General features: G+C 46.6%; 1 protein-coding gene across 5 annotated transcripts in view; it reads right to left on the bottom strand.

Moving 5' to 3' along the window:
• Positions 1-6,812: 6,812 nt before the first annotated feature.
• LOC147663635 (uncharacterized) overlaps positions 6,813-19,990 on the bottom strand; it is a 128,649-nt gene continuing 115,471 nt past the window's right edge. For 4 of the 5 annotated variants that reach the window (XM_086950307.1, XM_086950309.1, XM_086950306.1 and 1 more), the window contains 2 exons: positions 14,651-14,743; positions 6,813-8,409 (listed from right to left, as the gene is read on the bottom strand). In XM_086950307.1, the coding sequence (XP_086806433.1) occupies positions 7,691-8,409; positions 14,651-14,743 (812 nt within the window). In that variant the 3' untranslated portion in view covers positions 6,813-7,690. The remainder of the gene's footprint in view (positions 8,410-14,650; positions 14,744-19,990) is intronic. The other variant, XM_086950308.1, reaches the window with a different exon arrangement.

The raw sequence follows: 19,990 nt of genomic DNA, 5'->3' as shown, positions 1-19,990 counted from the left end.
GTGGAAGGTCACAACCAACTTTATGTGGCGTACTATAAGAAGTTCTTTCTTCAATGTTGAGACACATCAATAGCTTAATCCATTTTCCACAAAAGAAGGATTTCGCCAATGTGAAGGGAGATTTTTATTGTTTGGGTCGCCTACCACATGTGGTTGGAGTAATTGATGGCACACATATTTCCTTAATGCGACCACACGCCAGAGAACAAATCATCTGCAATTACAAAAACTTAAATTCAATCAAGGTGCAAGTTGCCTGCTTACCAGATTTGTACATCACAAGCATCTGTGCGTGTTTTACAGGATCAACCTATGATTCCTAGGTACTACGGAACAGCAACATAACCCTACAAATGTCATAACTTTGACTTGAGAGGGTCTGACTTGTTGGTAAGTACAATTTCGCAATATATTGTTTGGTTAATCTCAAGTTGCCTGATCTAAAATACTGTTACATTTTGTGGGCTAATCGTATTTTTTCATATAGGAGTCTCAGTTTATCCTAACCGTACATGATTGTTAGCGCTGCTTAGGAACAACGCCAGGGGAAGCCCGCCCCTGGAGGCCAGTGGAGCGGGTATTCGGGCTCTAACAGGCCAGATTTCGATATGTGGATAAGACTGGTAGTGTCATTCTTTACTTACCAGATAAGTGACAGGATGGAGACCATGAAGAGGAACCGGGTATGGATGTTGAAATGCCAAATGAAGATGATAGTGGTGAAGAGGAAGGAATCGAAGTATGTCAAGATGGTATTGACAACTTTTTCATGAGAGTGAGCATATATTTATAGTTTATTGATATAAATGTCAAACCACCTTTTAATCTACTGAGAATGACAGTTTGTGCTGGAAATTGTTTAGAAAGGGCAAGTTCAGGAAAATCCAGGCCAAAGATGTTTGTTGATCTAAGTGTAGACACATCGAGCACTGTATTCATTGACATTGTTTATCTTTCATTGCGGTTAGATAATGTTTCCTCAAAATGATGCATTTGTTATGTGTTAATTGTGTAATGTAATCAACTATTTTCTTTTGTTTTTAATCTGTTTTAGGTTCCTTCTCCATGGCACCTTCATTTGGTCATTTCAATGTTGTGACATTTGTAGTTCAATGCTGCTGTTGCAAAGTACAAAGCAAACATGGGTTTATCCTGTGAAAGACATACACAGACTTCGGGTGTACATATCTTGTACAAAGACAACTTGCACAGTGATTGAACTGAAGTTTTTAAAACTGTAAGACTTGTTTTCTGCAGAATGTTGAGACAAAGCATATATGTGCTGATTAGATTGCTCCAACCACATGTGGTAGTCGACATACTGCACACTAATCTTCCGTCACATTCGCAAACTCCTCATTTAGTATCATGTGTATGAGGCTGTTGATGTGTGTAATCCTTGCAGAAAAAGCGCCTTGTAGCTCAACACATACAGTTGTTTGTTACATAGCACCAGATATGCACCCTGTATTGGAATAATCCTGTGGCCACTAAATGGAATGCTGTTGTGGTTTAGGCTATTGATTGTATTGATGCAGGCTTCCTAGTGGAGATTTAGGAGATCTGGCTCCGGATGATGACATAAACCTACAATAGTTATCCTATTTAACATGATGTATTTGTTTACATTCTGTTCTTCCATGGTGACAACATCTGTTACTGCAAGTGGGGAAAAGGCACTAAGTATGTGGGTTGTGCATGGGTAGTATTCTTTTTGGAAAAATGTCAGAGATTTTGTTCTTCCCCTTTAGTAAACTACTAGTCATTGAATTGTAAGTTTTGTTATTTTGGATGATTTTTATAAAAAGAGGGACACATTCCCCAATGGAAATTGTTTATGACTAAACATTCTTTCAATGTTTACCTTTAGAAATGTATGATGTAGAGAAAAAATTAACCAATTGAGAAATGACAAACAATAACAGTCTTTGACTTTGTTACTTTTGTTTTTTATCAACATGACCAGAAAAATATAATACACAATGAAATAAAAAATTACAAACAAAACAGTTGCAAAATCTATCATGGTGAATGAAACAAATATTGCAGAGCCAAAAGTGTTTGATGTTTAACGTCCAAAATATGTCTGGCATCAGAAAGGAAAATGTTTCCAGAAAATAGTTCACAGAGTGAATAGTAGTCATACACTGCAGGACATTAGGTTCTGGATCTGTTGCTGGTGGAGCTCTTGCCATCCTCTGCTGCTAGTCCACCTGAACACCCCCTCTGGGGCGGGGGGTGGATCCACAGTTGCAGGGGCTGAGGTAGGGGCAGGTTTTTCCTATTCGGCAGGGCCTCCCTTTCTGTGGCTGAGGCAAATGTAGTTGGGGCAGATGTAGTAGGACCACAGAAAGGGGACGATGTTGCTAGAAAAGCCCTGCACATAAGGATGAAACATTCATACAGCACCCCAGTCAGGGCGCAAACATTGGAGTTCAGATTCTCCACCTGTACATTGCTCCCTTCGCAACTGGTTCATCTCCTGGAGCTCTGTCAGGACCTATCCAATCATGTCTTGGGACTGATGGAGGGATCCTAAGACTTGGTTGATGGTGGCCTGGGTGTCACTGAACCAAGTGGCTGCACTTTTCTGGTCCACAGATTCCCTCCAATGAACCCTACCCCCACTATCCTGTGCCCTTGACCCAGTGTACCCCATCCCACTGGTTCCAGTCTGAACTGGAGGTAGTGGTGTATCAACAGCAGGCATGACTGGGGGGCAAAACAATTGGGGTGATGTTGGTTTGGACAAAGGAAGTAGAGGTATCCATAGGCTGAGGTGTGGTAATAGCTAGGATGGGAGGTGTAGATGTAGGCCGACTGAGACTCACAGGAGCTGTCTACCCAGGCAAACCAGATGGACCAGGCTGCTCCTTGTCAACCGGACTTGCAGGAGTGTAGTCCTCATCAAAGACTTGATCCTGGTCTGGAGCGGAGGTATCCTCAGTGGTAGATGATTGTCCACGTACTCCGGCTGACATTGACACAACTTAGAAGGATATATTGCATTATCCTATGAACTTTGCAGAGTACATTTTCAAAGAAATAACCACTTATATTAAGCGTACAAAATTACATACCTTAAAAATTTTGAGTAAATAAACTTTGATTTGGGAAACAAATAACATCAACTGTGTCAAATAACTGGGCTAGGACAACATACAAAATTCAACACAAAAACATTTCAAAACATAGCATGGAATAGAGATTGATAAATGCCTGATACTTTGACATATGTGAAAATCTGCTAGGAGAGCGAGAATGAGCAAGATAACATTGCAATATTATTTTGACAAAACAAAAACAAGGCAATGAGCAAGATAACATTGCAATATTATTTTGACGAAACAAAAACAAGGCATCATGGTAGTTGTAGTCATTTCAATTTAACATTAACATCACTTGCACATTTGTATGTTAAGCATACATAGTGAAATTATGCTGTAAAGAAGAACAGGAATTTATAATATTGAAAACATATATGCAATATGTTATTTTGTGTAAAAACATTTACAAGCAACTTTACATCATGTGAAATGTTATGGAGATTGAAACCTGTAATCTTATTAACAACAAAAAACTTTCAAACAAATAAACAAGTGCATAGGAGAATTGATAAAACGTATATATGTTTATATGTTTCAAAAAGGTGCAAAACACATTAGCAACAGCTAAATGTACATCAAAAACAACATTTAGGTTTAGTAACATTCAAAAGTGTAATTTACCAGTCTTCACTCCACCAGGGATTCATGTCAAGCCTTCTGGATGTTGGATCTCCAAGACCTTCTCCTCCCAGGAAAAAAGTTGCAAGTGGGGACTTGGGAGAACCATCGCCAGTCCTCTGGGCCTCCAGGTGATGCTTGGAGGCCAGGGAACGCACTCTACCCCATAGGGAACGTACTCTCCCCCGCAGGGAACACATTCTCTCTCTGAGGGAGCGCACTCTCCCTTGCAGGGATCGCGCTCTCCCCGCAGGGAGCGCACTCTCTCATCAGGGATCGTGCCCTCCCCAGCAGGGAACACGCACTCCCCCGCAGGGAACGCACTCTCCCCCGCAGGGAGCACAATCTCCCCCGCTCTCCCCGCAGGAAACGCTCTCTCTCTCGCAGGGAGCGCACTCTCCCCCGCAGGGAATTCGCTCTCCCCCACAGGCAATGGACTCTCCCCACAGGTCATTGCACCTCTTCCTAGTTACTCCCGTGTGCGCAGGGTGTTTGTAGCAGCATTCACTCAGTCGACTATTCTGGACCACATTTGCCTTTTCTGAGCTATGGCTGTATTTTATACTCGGGCTCCAAACAATTGTGGCTCTGCTCTTTTAATTTCATCCACTATGACTGACAATTCTCCCTCTGCAAAATGGGGATTTCTCCTCTGTACCATTATCAATAAACAAAAAGTAAATAAATGTTATGACCCACAAAAATATGAATGAAAAAAGAAATAAGGGACAAGAAAAATCTACAAAATAAACCTGACAACTGGCAAAAGTTCAGCGTTGAAAATGTTGTGCTGCATTGGAATGGCAAAGGATCAAGTCTAAAATGGAGTGTGTCATATAGTGTGTTATGGAGGTGAAGACAATTAATAAATGCACATCAGGTGTGTGACGCTAGCAGCCATTCAAAAGCCACAGGAATAGTCTAAAGTTGAACACATCCCGCAACGGTATCGCTCCATCGGCAATCTGCTGCTGGAACACTGTCAGTACCGCTGTGAACTCTAAATAGGCTCAGTGCAATCGCGCCACCCTGACGGCGACGGAGTAATGTTATCCAGCAGAGAAGTCAGCCGCGTTGACAGTGGTGAGCTGTTTACGTGGAAGATAACATTCTGTTGTTGCAGACATCAGTTTAGCCAGCGAGATTCCGTCTGCTTGGTGGAGTGCTTGTAAATTCTACCGTGGAGGGACAGCGTGAGTCCCACCGAGATCAAAATCAGGCCCTTGGTGTGTATTTGATTTTACTTTTGGTGGCTCGGCTTTCATTTATATTCTCCTAGTAGTTTCTTAGCCTCTATTTGTTTTTCCTTCTGGGGACATATGCCCTTCCTTAGAGTTTGCCAGGTTAGGAACACTGCCATGGGTTGCCAGTCTCCCTGCCCCTCCAACCTTGCAGTTCCTCCTCCCCATTTAAAGATGGGGTACCACAGAGCTTCCACAGTAGATCCTCAGCTGGTTGTGTCCGCGGAAATCTTGACCTGGTGGCCGCCTGCCCCAGGGTTGCTGGGTTACACTGACAGTTCCCCAGCTCTGTTTAGGGCAGGGCAGTGGTCACTGGCCATCCCTGCTTGGGACTGCCATGCTTGGCAAGGTGGCATCATACAGTAAAATCAATTAGTGGTGCTTAAGAGCATGGACAAAACCTCCTGTGCATCATGGCAATGTCAGAACCACTGACTTTTGTTTTACTGAAACACACTACAACTTTGACACTTTGTGTCAGTAAAACAAAAAAGTTTGTTGAGTCGGGCCAAAACAGCAGTTACTGAAGACATCCAGATCCCAGCCAGATAAGTGAGTTTCTAAAACATGGCGGGTGGGTCCTCAGTATCTTTCTTTCTCGTGGCACCCATGCATTTTCAATGCCCCTTATGTCACTTTGGATTTTATCGTGTAACAGACATTTTCAGCTTTATATGGTAGACAAAGTATTTAAGATCTTGAATTAAGAAGCGGTTCCTTGTTTAAATGTTCCTTGGTAACATCGGTCTTTTCTCACTCTGTGTGGTGCAATAATATTATATCTGCCTCAATGTTTTCAGTTCTGAATTTGTCAGCAGAAGGGGTTGGGTTTCCCCGTTTCTGTTAAAAGAGGTTAAATGGGTTTAACAATGTGTCTGATATTTACCTGTATCATAGCTGTTCAACTAATGGTATTTTGATGCTGGATCCTGCAAATGCCACAGTTCACTCTCAACTTGTCTCACACGCTTGCCTCCTCGCAAGAATGTACTAGTGTCAGGCAAGGCTGAAGGCAGGTGGGTCATCCCTGGCCTTTGGTGTTCTTGGTGCATGGATATGACTTCCCTCAATGACATCGGGCTGCAGGGTCTATGCTGCTGCAGATGAACGAAAGCCATGAACACCATGTGTGGCAGTAAAAAGAAACTCCAAAACCAGACATTCGGCTGCGGATGGCAATGAAATGGCAGGCACGCTGCAAGACATTTATAGTAAGAGTTTGGCAAACACTTTTTCCTGTGTTGATTGCTACAAGGCAGCAGTGAGGCCACGGTGGACACACCACCTTCCAGTAACTAAAGACAGCTTGCTGATGAGGACACTCACTTCAGAACAACTCTTGGTTTGGTCATTGTATTTAGATGTTGCCCCTGCTACCTTCATTTCTGTCAGTCTTTCATTACCTTAACTACTCCATCCTCTCCTTCTCAACCCTTCTTCTGTCTGCTCTGACCTAGATTCACTTTTCGATTGTTTTTGATGATCCCAACTGGATTTGTAATTAAACGTTTGATTTTCCTGGGAGCCTGTGGACCATTTGTATGTTGAATGGAGTTTCCAGGCACTTTGAATTGTTACTCATTGGTTGTCTGGAGCAGTTCATCTGGCTATTAGATATTGAGTTGTTTCTCTCTTTTGGTTTTACAGTACAAACTAATTCCCTGTCTATTATCTTCAAGATCTGAATTTGCTTTGTTTATCCTAAATACAGCCCAGTCACTCATTCACACACTTTCAAGTGACAACAAACACTACCTGTACCAAACCAGATGGGAGGCATGTTAATTGCATTAATTTTAATATTTGGTATAGTTTTGAACCAAGTCCAGGGAGAAGCAGCATCCTCTACAGAGAAAATGTTTATTGCACTAGAACCATCACAAAGACATGATGTAGAAAGAACAGCGATTGTATCAGATCCTCCTGAGATGGGACCACACACAAATAGGATCTCATGTAACACATGTTAGAGTACAGAGTTCATACATTAACAACACATTGTTTGATAAATACTTGCATTAAACAAACACACACATTTCTACATGTATTATATATATTTACACATTAAACATATTTGCAATTTGAGAAACGGAGATAAAGTGGTTTGCCCAGAATCGTACCATTATTAGGTGAAGTGCCAATGCCGTTGTTAGAACCAGGGTTCCCAAGTACCTAAATTAGCAACAAAACCAAAGAAGAATAAAGCTGGTTTTAATTTTCTGCGCTTAATACCACAACTGGTTAACCAGTAGTTGAGCTTTTGGATCATGGAATTTGGGCTTTTATTCATGTATACTAAATAGGATGCGCTTGCCCATTTACAGCCTGTTGTGTTTATTCAGGCTTTCCTGCTCTGTGTCTTACTGATAAAATAATATTGTACTTTGTTGGTGGCTTTGTTCCCTCTGTTTATGCCAATTACCTCTTCTGGATGTATGTGTTATTTGCATTTTAATCTACTCATTATAGTTTTACTTCTTGTAGGGTGGATTTGCTATGTGTCTATTCAGTATAGGGGGGTCCTTTATGTGACTGAGCTAAACCAAGCATTAACCCCATGGCTTCTGTGTCAGTGTATGAGGCGCTGTGGTCTGCTGATGTCTCCTTGGTTCATCCTTTTCTGTCATATCAGTTACATTTTTTGATGAGTCTTTCTTCCAATCACATTAATGCCGAACAGTGTGCTCAGGTCTTTCATTGCTGTTTAGTAATTCACTAGTGCGATCATAAATGTTTCTGTTTGACCATATTCTTTCTCAAGAAGGCATCTCCTGCAGTGTGTTTTCTTTGATGCAGATTTAAACTTTCCTTCCAAGTAAAGCTTTTCCCACATTCAGTACATCTGTACGGTTTCTCTCCTGTGTGCATTCTCATATGCCTTTTTAGATTATCCTTCCGGCTGAAAGATTTATGACAAAAGGTACACGTACATGTCTTTTCGCCTGTATGTGTTCTGTAGTGCTTTATCAGATTTTCCTTGTATAAGAAGCTTTTCTCACAATCAGTACACGAGTATGGTCTCACTTCAGCATATTTCCCTTTTTGCTCCACCGTTTGCTCTCCCTCGCGACTCAAGTTTGTATCTAATGCAGCTGAAGAGTATGCTATTGAATTCTGCTGTAATTTTGCAAGATCTTTTAGAAGCAAAGGGCGTTTCAGATTATTCTCATGATCATTGTATTTCTGTGATACTCCTTGGGGTCTGGCTTGGAATGGTTCATAATGTTCCGAACTGCTAAGAACATTTTCCCATGCAACCGTTGCCTTGCCTCTCTCTCCCCAGCATCCTTTAGGGTGAAGCTGATTCCCTGAGTTAGTTCCCCTGGGAGACGTCTGTAGCAAATTCATGGTGGCTTTCCGCGTTGAAAGTTTGTCTGCTGTTTTCTTTGTACAGCGTATTAACTCTGTAACATGTTGTTGTCTGCTTGTGCTTTGTTCACCTGCTGGATAGGAACAATAGTCAGGTATTAGCCTTCAACCTTTAAGAACATCACCTCACAGACATTATCCCCACCATAGTTCTATTGCTATCATTGTGTGAAAGAGCAATGATATGTTCTAACTTAAAATATTGTAAAAAGAATTCAAGTCCTTTATAAATATATTGATGTTTTATCAATATTATTAACATCGTCAGACCTCACAATGAAACTGTAGGCAAAAAGCTCCATTAGCATTAGCTGTTGAACTCTCATCAGAATCACAGCAGAAATGAGAGCATCTAGGACAAGCCCATCGTATTAAGTTGTTTAAGCTTTCGCAAGAATTCCAAGGCTTGCTGTCTTGTCACTATACAACCTTGACTGAAAGGCTGAATGCCTAACTTTTATGCATGAATACTAGACAGCCATAGGAGCATTTAGCTTTAAAGTAGGAGACCGAAATCCCGTGCACTTCTTCGCTTGCTTTCCTCCTGGCATGGTGTGTATCTACCTCCTCACGTGGACAATCATGCAGGTGGACAGATTTTCGATGCAGCCAACTGCATGGCTGCTCCCATGGAAGTCACCTGGTGATGGGTATGAACATGAGCCATACATCAAAGTTTCAGCCAAGAACATTTGTCATGAAATGAATGTAACAGGGGGTTGGCGATTACATCTTCTCTCTTACTAATGGACGAAGGTACCTCATTCCCTTTCACTTTGTTTTCCCTTTAAGTTTCTTTTCTTATTTTGTACTACAGAAAAGCTAATAAGCCAATATGTGTTAATACAAATTCTAAAAAATATTCTGAATGATCGGCTTGTTTACTTTCCCTGGATAAGTCAAAATAATGAAACCCCAACAGGTACATTTGCTATCACTTTAACAACTGGTGCTAGGTGGTGAGGGACACAAGGCAACATCACAACAAGAGATGTTGCACATCACAGACTGAGTGATACCAGAAGATGTTTAAATCCAATACAAGTACACACTGAGATGCCTCACTCACCCAGATCTGAAAGACAAGGAGTTTAGTAAATTACACATTAATCTTCATCCCAACACAGGATGAGTTGCTATTACAAACATACAATAAGCAATGAAACAAGAATGTAAGAGTTCACTGCTTCACAACCTGTGAAGATATGTCATTGCCTGTCCTCCGGTGAGAGGCCTAAATCTGATGGCAGGAGACATAATTCTGAGTTACCCTCGATCTATAACGATCTTAGTCATTGGAAAACCACCACACAGTTTTATGTTCTGGTACTATACTGTTACTCGTCAGTTTTAATTTTTGTTGAACATTTTTTACAGAACACGAGGACTCATGTTCTGTATAAAAGGACTCAGTGAAAGCTCACAGTGACTGCACCAGTAAACAGTTCATTAAATAGGATACATAGTACGATGAGAAACAATTAAGGATGATTATCAGTATGAAATGTGTATAACTTATTCAAGATAATTGTACAAAGTAGACTGATAGGCTCAACTAAATGTATGGGTTCTTGCAAGCAAAAAAAGTGACATCACTTCACTAACAAATAAAAACCTCATGATGAGGCAGAGATGCTAAAGACAGTCAAGCACTCTAAATAACCTCGCTAATGCCTTTCATATTGAAGGTTGTCTGTACCATATTGTGGACAGATATTATACACCACAGAGGCAGTTGGTGACCGGTTACAGCAACAACAGATAATCCACGGACATATAACACTCGAGTGCTCTGTGGTACCATTAGCACATGCTTTCCTAACAAGCCTTTGTATATGGGCTTTCACTAGATGAGAAACTAAAGATGCCTGCAGAAGCGACCTACCCCTCTCAAGCCTCGGAGGATGGGAACCAAAGACAAGAATCCCTGTGTAAGACCAATAAACATTTACTCTGTTGGTCTGTGTAGTGTTTAACAAGTTACTTAACTTCGGTAACAATGTATCTGGTAGAGACACAGTCTAGCCACAGATTCCTTAACTTAGAATATCCCCAGGCGTCGGACTGGATCTGGAAAATTTTCCGCAGCAGCAGCTTTGTTCGCTAGGGGCTGCGCCGCCTGGCTCCGCCCTGACGTCGCCCACAGACATGACGTCAGCGGAGCCATATACGCCCCTCCATGGCGCGCAGACGCAGTTTTCGTCAGAGAAACTTTTCCGCGTCAGAACGCAGAGCCATCATTAAAAACCGGTGAGAATATGGAAACAGTCTGCAAAAATGATGAAAAAAATAGAAGAAATTGACGGGTGAGACAGAGCAGAGCTCTGAAAAGCCACCTCGCAAGAGCGCAGGCTCAATCAACGTTAAAGGGAGACAAGGATGTGGAAAAACAGCCTGGTAGAGGATAGAAAATCCACATCTGGAAAGTAAAACTGTGAAGGAGAACAAGTCCGGAACACTAGAGTAAGGAGAGTCCACCACAAGACGTCACTAGAAGGAGACATTGCAATCCCAATTAAAAATCCATAATTGTACATGGCCAATAGTCTTGAAGAAAAAGTCAGTCGAGGCAGCAACGACCTCAAGGCCATGTAGAAGGGGAAAGTGGGATGGTGAGAAAAAGCGTGAATAGATTTCACAACATTCAATCCAGGCCTAAGGCTGGAAGGAGCATATGATGTGTTAACATACCGCCCAATTTTAGAGAATGGCGGGAGCAGCAGAGAAACAGAACAAATCAATCTGTGTTGGAGTGAGAATAGAGCAGCCTGGGAAGGGCAAGCCACCCTAAGGGAGGCGAGTATGGAAAACCTCAACCAGAAAAGGTCCTCGCAGAACGGGGAGGTTGGGCGAGCGTTAAGGAATCTGCAGCTAGACTATGTCTCTACCAGATACATCGTTAGCAGAGATAAGTAACTCGTTCATCTGATAGAGACCTCTAGCCGCAGATTCCTTAACTTAGAATAGATACCAAAGCCATACCCACAGAGGAGGTGGGTCTGCGACTGAACCCCATCAAGTTCTCGAAAGAACTTAGTCGTCCATAAGGTGACTAAACAGAACCGTCAACCTTGAAGACAAACCATAATGAGGATATTAAAGATAGAGCAGGTATCCCACAGACCATGAAGCTCTAAGGAGAGCAGAAAGCAATGGGAGGCAAAGACAGTAGAAGCCGTTAAGAACAGCATGGAAAACCCCTTTATGTGTACTGGGTTGAGAGAAAGAAACACCGGGCTAGAATGCCCGTAGCAAAGTGATGGTTCATAACTTCAAAAAGAAGATGAACCAACCCAGAGTGTGAAAGATCCACAGGGTCCTAACTGGCGACAGAAGCAAAGCACTTCCCGGTCGACCAAGAAAAAAGTTTTTTTAAAAACACAGTGGAACCTGTATCTGCAAGGGCAAGTGGAACATCCGAGGCAATAGAGTGACCCTTACCCAGCATGTGCCAGCATGGATAAGAAACCATATACCAGATGTGATGGAGTAAAAGGAAGGCCACGACTTTGCAAGAAGAATAGCCGAAACTAAGCTCTGAGAAAACCGCTGGATGCAGCATGCAGACTGCAGACAAGTTTTGAGTGATGACAGCTGGTATGACAGAGACTTTGTACACGGGCCCAATGTGCGCAACAGCGAAAAGGAGCCCTGTTGACACCGGCACCAGCAAGACACGAATGACAGCAGTGGCAGAATGCCAAATCATGGCCACAAGATGGCGGCAGCAGGAAATCACAAGACAAGCCAGGACTAGGCGATGTTGTAACAATATGTGAAGGGCCAATGAGAAGTAGTTGTGCGTTAACAACCAAGAGTGAAGACAGGAAGGGACCTAAGCATGCCGTGTGGACACTGGAGCCATACGAAGGAAGCAAAGACTTCCTGTAGGGTCACGTAGAGGCACACAACAGAAGGCGACAAGGCAACGCCTCGAAAAGGGCACCAGCCAGCTGGGCACTCCAGGACCTGGTGGAACAAGTAGACCAGGCCAGGAACCACGGACACTGTATGAATGAAAGAGCCTGCCCGAATCCGTTGGATAAGAACACAGAGCAATTCCATAGCAGGAAGAAAAACAAAATGAAAAACTAGACCCAACAAAAGTCTAGAGTATGCTGAACATACTCGCAGACATGAGGAAACTGGGTAGGACCATGTCCAGAGCAGTAAGTAACCATGCCCCTGCCAGAGAGGAACCACAGCCCCCTGCAAAACAGAGTAGGAGAAGAACTAGTCACCGCTGTGGCAAAGGTGAGGACAAATGTCAAGATCCCGAACCCCAAGGAGTGATTTTGAAGTAAAACACGCCTCTTGAGGGTACAAAGTATGGAGCCAAGCAAAGCGTGGAAACACTGATACAGAAAAAGCAGGGAATATGACCACCGCTGAACCACAAGGGGCCAGAAAGTGCCTATGCCCATGTATAACAGAGAACCCCTGCTGAGGACGAACCAGAAGAGGTTGTATGTCCAAGTCGCACCAATAGGAGCAACAATAAGCAGGCCACATAGCAGCAAATAGGATGGCTTGTAGTGAAAAAATTGGCACAACCTGTTGTATCACCAGGCATGCAGGATAGACACCATAGGGCACGGAACCTATACTAGATTCCTGTGCACTACAGATAGACCAACCAAACGTGTAACAGAGCAGGTCATACGAGGAACTCTGTAGGAAGAGACAAGTGACGCCCAGCAGGACATCTGCTCAGTGACTCCATAGGAGCGTACTAAGGTAATGGCAGAACCGAATGCCACAAATACCCCACATAGGGTAAGACAAACCCCAGTAGGGGTGTCCTCTTGGGCTAAGCACACAGTCAGAGGTCTGAAAAGGAGAAAAACAGTCAAACGGCTGTGCCAAATGAACATATAAAGGGCTAAGCAGCCATGAACAGGAACCAGCCCCTAAAACTAACCTGTGCATTAGGTCGGGCACTGGAAAATAATGCAGAGAATATGGCAACAAGATTTATTTCAGCCTTGTCAAAAGACGGGAGACCACCGAATCCACATGGCGGTCAAAAAGATCTACCCCATTAATTGAAAGATCTCTGAGGGCATCCCGAATATGTTCCAGGAAGCGATGGCCACGCAGCCAAGCATGGCGTTGTGAAGCCACAGCACTAGCCAGGACCCGTCCCATAGAGTCAGTTGCATCCAGAGAGTACCTAAGGGAAAATTGTGCCATGCTTTTGCCATGCAGAATAAGGCGGAGCAATTCCATCCGTGGCCCTTCGGAAATAGAAGGGAGAAGGTGAGCAACTGAGTCCCAAAGAGCGGAGGATACGCGTGCGAACACACAGGCTGTATTCTAAGCCCGGACACCTGCGCTAGCAGAGGCGAAAAGCTGGCGATCACAATCGTCCAGCCACCTAGATTCCCTGGTGGGAGGTAACAATGGTAAAGATGGTGAAGACTGCAAATTAAAAGCTGCCTGAACAACAAGGCCCTGAGAAGTTGGGTGAAGAGACAGACAGAAAGGATCACCCGGAGCAGGGCGGTGCCTACGAGCAATAGCCCAATCAACAAGGTCACCAAAAGAGGGTCTTGACCAAGTGGAAGGCAAAATGTCAAATAGAAAATCTCCAAAGGACAGGAAAGGTTTAACTTCAATAGGCTCTAAATGGAGGACATCCAATAAAGGATCAGAAAGCAAAGTCCCCATACAAGGCTGAAAGCCAAGCAGAGCAGCCGCCCCATGAATAGCGCTTGCGAAGGCAGCACTAGACTCAGTTGCCATCCGTGTAGGTGATAACACACTGTCAGTAGATGGTTGAAGGCTAATCCTACCACTGGACATGAGGAGTGGAGTAGCCGGAGACTGACCCGAAGGCCAGGTGACATAGGCATTGCACACTGTTCCACCAGACACCGAAGGTGTCGAGAAGGCCCAAAAACCAGGCCCAAAAACCAGGCAAAGGAACTGCTGGTTTTCCAGATCCGTGCTCGATGCGGAAAAGAAGAAAACTGACATCAGCGTGCCGTCTGTGGACGACTTCAGGGCGGATGCGGGCGCCACCCCGGTGCGCAGAGGTGCTGCTGCGAAAATTTTTCCGGATCCAGTCTGATGCCTGGGGAGATTCTAAGTTAAGGAATCTGCGGCTATACGTCTCTATCAGATGCTCCTGTTACAAAATGAAATAACGGTGCATTTTTTAATCAGGGAACTGAGTGTAATTCTCATGTGAAAAACATGCTTAACAAAAAACCTATGAACTATGAAGCAAAGTGTATTCGGCTAACGTGCAAACAGAAAACAAGTGTAAAGCTATAGTCTCGGATTCCCAGATCTGCAGCACAAGTTACTCACCTCTTGGGCTTTCCATTCCACCCCCGTTCTGATGGTCAATGCTGTAGGGCTCGTCTTCTTCTTTTATGCAGATGGAAATAATCGCCTGCTCGGCTGTATGGATAAAAGCGTGTCAGTATAACATGTAAACACTCGCAAACAAAAACTGATCAAGATGGAGTTGTCTGAAGCTGAAATCAGAGTGTGGGAGGACAAAGAGACACCCTTTACAATGCTATCAGAGTATTTTATGAGGAACTACAGGGAGGTAGGTCATTTGGTCAAGATAAAGAGTCTAATTAGAGATCCTCGGGGACCATGACAACAGATCACCCTTTAAATATTTACTGGCTTATTTTGAAAAATAGGAAGTTTGATCAGGAGTCCCAGAGTCCTGCAGTTTGTAACCTTTGGGCTGAGTGTGATCACACCTTGTGCAAACCCAAGAAATGTAATTACTATAGGGCCTGTCTGAGCTGCGGACAACTGAACCCTAACTATCCGCAGTCAACAATGTGTCACTTTGATATCCGGTACCACTTTCTGGCACAGTGTTTTTCTCCATCCTGTCTCAGCACTGAAGCTTTCTATAACTGCATCATGGTAATTATGCCCACCTGCAGTCATTACACACAGAAGCATTCCCAGCAGCCCCTCAGTACCAGGGCTCCCACACTCCCAGGCGCTGGACACAGGGCTAGCTGTGGCCTCATGGCTCTGTACCCCACACTGTAGCACAGGGAGAGCAGACCGTGGGAGCTGCCGGGAGAGAAAGAGGAGGGAGGGGCCCAAGTGTGACAGCACCAGCTTTTAAGAGCAAGTGTTCTCAAGTGCCTGGCTGCCGTCACAAGTGGAGACAGTTGTTTTGGCTGTCCCTACCAAGGAGAAGGACTCTGGTGTTTGCAGGACCACTTTGTTATAGCTGTAGGCACTGATACCACCGCTAGGGCCTTCTCATCCCACAATCCCCCTCGTGCTGAGAAGCTGGGACCAAATAAGGCGCTGCAGTCACTTAGAGCGGGCCAAGGGGCAGGCCCACTTTCTGTGTTTCTCCCATTCTGGATAGCGGTAAGACCGGATCGGATAGCTCCCTGCTGATTTTGCAGACCAGTTATGGTGTTGGTCCCTTAACTGATTTTTTAAAAATATATTTTTATTAGTTTCAAAACAAAAATACTTTGGCATTTTCAGGAAACAAATTTTTCCCAGGTGCCCATCTGCTAACAATCTGCTCTGATCACTCCCTAGAACAAGTGAGATATCCGTGGACTACATTAAACTGCACTGCAGTTCACCAAATCCGATCTCCGTAGCATCCCCCGGATGGTTGTGAGTCAGACCCAATAATAGCAAACCATAATCAATGAGGAGCATACGAAAGGCGCCTGAGCCTCGAATTTTAAAGAAACAAAACCAAACAGATACACCTCCCCACCCTTTTACCCACCCCTCCCTGGCATGGCATTTAATAGAAGGGTTTAGTGCATAAGCTCGCCATACAGATATCATACAGTACAGACCAGGATATTATAGTGCTACAAACAAAATGCATTCAGAGATCCATCAGGGTCAGTTAGGCGGGTGGGGACCTATCTCCATCAAAGCAAGACAGCCAGATCGCTAGTCGAAGACACTGCCTCCGAGTCAGCCCCCGAAGATTTTAATAAGACCACCAATGCTTCTCAAGCCCTTAATGCCTCCAAAGCTTTCTCGCAGCGTGCACGCCTAGCAGTTTGTAGTCTAATAGTGCCCTCACATTCCGCTCATTTAATAAAAACACTTCTCCACCTCCGAACGCTCAAACCCCTCTTGGCTTTCTATCAATCAATCATAACACTTGTATAGCGCACTACTCACCCGGAAGGGTCTCAAGGCACTTGGGGAAGGGGTCCGCTACTGCTCGAACAGCCAGGTCTTGAGTTGTCTCCTGAAGGCGAGGTGGTCCTGGGTAAGCCGAAGGTGGATGGGGAGGGAGTTCCATGTCTTGGCCGCCAGGTAGGAGAAGGATCTGCCTCCGGCGGTGGCTCTTCGGATGCGTGGTACGGCGGCGAGGGCGAGGCTAGTAGACCGTACCTGGCAGGTGGGCGTGTAGAAGGTCAGGCGGTCGTTGAGGCACTTGGGGCCCAGGTCGTGGAGAGACTTGTGTGCGTGGGTGAGGAGCCTGAAGTGATCTTCTTGTTGACGGGGAGCCAGTGCAGGTCCCTCAGGTGGCCGGAGATGTGGCTGCGTCGGGGGATGTCCAGGATGAGTCGGGTGGAGGCGTTCTGGATGCGTTGGAGTCTTTTCTGTAGCTTGGCTGTGGTTCCGGTGTAGAGGGTGTTTCCCTAGTCCAGTCGGCTGGTGACGAGGGCCTGGGTGACCATCTTCCTGGTTTCGGTCGGGATCCATCGGAAGATCTTGCGAAGCATGCGAAGGGTGTGAAAGCATGATGAGGAGACGGAGTTGACTTGTCTGGTCATCGAGAGGGAGGAGTCCAGGATGAAGCCCAGGTTGCGTGCGTGGTCTGTTGGCTTGGGAGCGGTGCCCAGGGCTGGGGGCCACCAGGAGTCGTCCCAGGCGGAGGGCGATGGTCCCAGGATGAGGATTTCCGTCTTGTCTGAGTTCAGTTTCAGGCGGCTGTTCTTCATCCACTCGGCGACGTCTTTCATCCCTTCGTGTAGGCTGGTTCTGGCGGTGTCGGGGTCACTGGTGAGGGAGAGGATCAGATGGTGTCGTCGGCGTAGGAGATGATGTTGAGGTTGTGTTGGCGTGCGATGGCAGTAAGAGGTCTCATGTAGACGTTGAAGAGGGTGGGGCTGAGTAATGATCCTTGCGGGACGCCGCAGATGACTTCGGTGGCCTCGGATCGAAACGGGGGGAGGCGGACTCTCCACTCCAGTGCCTTCTCTTGGATGCTGATGTTGCTGAGGCGTTGGACTAGGGTGCGGTGGCAGACAGTGTTGAACGCTGCAGAGAGGTCCAGGAGGATAAGTGCCGCTGTTTCCCCGTTGTAGAGCAGGGCTCGGATGTCGTCAGTGGCTGCGATGAGGGCGGTCTCAGTGCTGTGGTTGGCTCTGAAACCGGACTGCGAGGGGTCGAGGGATCCGTTTGTCTCGAGGAAGGCGGCAAGCTGTCTGTTGACGATCTTCTCGATGACTTTGGCAGGAAAAGGGAGGAGCGAGATGGGGCGGAAGTTTTTGAGGTCGGTGGGGTCCGCTGTTGGTTTCTTCAGTAGGGCGCTGAGCTCGGCATGCTTCCAGCTCTCCGGGAAGGTGGCGGTTTTGAAGGAGGTGTTGATGACGTCTCGGAGTTGGGGTGCGGTGGAGTCGGCCTTGTTGAAGACATGGTGGGGGCAGGGGTCGGTTGGAGATCCGGAGTGGATGGTGTTCATTGTGCGGGCTGTGTCTTCGGTGGTCACCGTGGTCCAGGTGCGGAGGGTGGCGGTGGGGTGCGTTGGTTCGACGGTTGGGTGCGTGGAAGGAGCGCCGAAACTGTTGTGGATGTCGGCAATCTTGCGGTGGAAGAACGAGGCGAGAGAGTCGCAGAGATCTTGTGAAGGAGTGATGTAGTTTTTGCCGGTGCTGGGGTAGGAGAACTCCTTGACGATGCTGAAGAGTTCCTTGCTGTCGTGGGCGTTGTTGTCCAGTCGCTCCTTCAGTGATTTCTTCTTGGTGGTGCGGATGAGCTGGTGGTGCTTGCAGGTGGCGTGTTTGAGGGCGGTCATGTTGTCAGTGGTCTGGTCGAGGAGCCAGGCTTTCTCGTGGGTGCGGCAGGACTTCTTGGAGTTCTTGAGTTCGTCAGTGAACCAGGGGGCCTTCTTGCTTCTGGGTCTGCTGGGAGGGTTCTTCAGTGGTGCGAGGTCGTCGGCGCAGGCGGTCAGCCACTGCGTGAAGTTGCGGGCTGCTTCGTTGGGGTCCGTTGTGCTGGCAGGTGGGTTCTGGCTGAGGGAGGTGGTGAGCTGGTTGGCGGTGATCTTGCTCCAGCTCCTGTGAGGAACCTGTTGCGGGTGGTGGTGGGTTGTGGTTTTTCTGAAGCTGAAGTGGACGCAGCTGTGGTTGGTCCAGTGGAGTTCGGTGGAGTGGCTGAAGGTGATGTGCTTGCTGGATGAGAAGACGGGATCAAGCGTGTGGCCGGCGTAGTGGGTGGGGGTGTTGACCAGTTGCTTGAGTCGGAGGTTGGCGAGGTTGTCCAGCAGGGCGGCGGTGTTGCGGTCCTTGTTGTTCTCCAGGTGGAAGTTGAGGTCCCCTAGGAGGATGTAGTCAGCGGAGGGGAGGGCGTATGGGCTGATGAAGTCCGTGATGTCTTCGCTGAATTGTGTGCGTGGTCCGGGGGGTCTGTAGATGAGGGTGCCTCTGAGGGTCGTCTTTGGGTTGGTGTGAATCTGGAAGTGGAGGTGCTCGGCGGCGGCGAAGGTGTCGTTGGAGTCGGTCGTGATGCTGATGGTGTTCTTGTGGACGATGGCGATGCCTCCTCCGGTCTGGTTGACGCAGTCCCTCCTGATGATCTTGTACCCGTCCGGGATGGCGATGGCGATGTCGGGGGCTGAGGAGACATTCATCCAGGTTTCCGTGAGAAAGGCGATGTCTGGTGGTCACCGTGGTCCAGGTGCGGAGGGTGGCGGTGGGGTGCGTTGGTTCGACGGTTGGGTGCGTGGAAGGAGCGCCGAAACTGTTGTGGATGTCGGCAATCTTGCGGTGGAAGAACGAGGCGAGAGAGTCGCAGAGATCTTGTGAAGGAGTGATGTCGTTTTTGCCGGTGCTGGGGTAGGAGAACTCCTTGACGATGCTGAAGAGTTCCTTGCTGTCGTGGGCGTTGTTGTCCAGTCGCTCCTTCAGTGATTTCTTCTTGGTGGTGCGGATGAGCTGGTGGTGCTTGCAGGTGGCGTGTTTGAGGGCGGTCATGTTGTCAGTGGTCTGGTCGAGGAGCCAGGCTTTCTCGTGGGTGCGGCAGGACTTCTTGGAGTTCTTGAGTTCGTCAGTGAACCAGGGGGCCTTCTTGCTTCTGGGTCTGCTGGGAGGGTTCTTCAGTGGTGCGAGGTCGTCGGCGCAGGCGGTCAGCCACTGCGTGAAGTTGCGGGCTGCTTCGTTGGGGTCCGTTGTGCTGGCAGGTGGGTTCTGGCTGAGGGAGGTGGTGAGCTGGTTGGCGGTGATCTTGCTCCAGCTCCTGTGAGGAACCTGTTGCGGGTGGTGGTGGGTTGTGGTTTTTCTGAAGCTGAAGTGGACGCAGCTGTGGTCGGTCCAGTGGAGTTCGGTGGAGTGGCTGAAGGTGATGTGCTTGCTGGATGAGAAGACGGGATCAAGCGTGTGGCCGGCGTAGTGGGTGGGGGTGTTGACCAGTTGCTTGAGTCGGAGGTTGGCGAGGTTGTCCAGCAGGGCGGCGGTG

The sequence above is a fragment of the Lissotriton vulgaris genome, unplaced genomic scaffold (assembly GCF_964263255.1).
Source record: "Lissotriton vulgaris unplaced genomic scaffold, aLisVul1.2 SCAFFOLD_1193, whole genome shotgun sequence".
NCBI classification, from domain to species: Eukaryota; Metazoa; Chordata; class Amphibia; order Caudata; family Salamandridae; genus Lissotriton; species Lissotriton vulgaris.
This window is presented reverse-complemented; position numbering and strand designations above follow the sequence as displayed.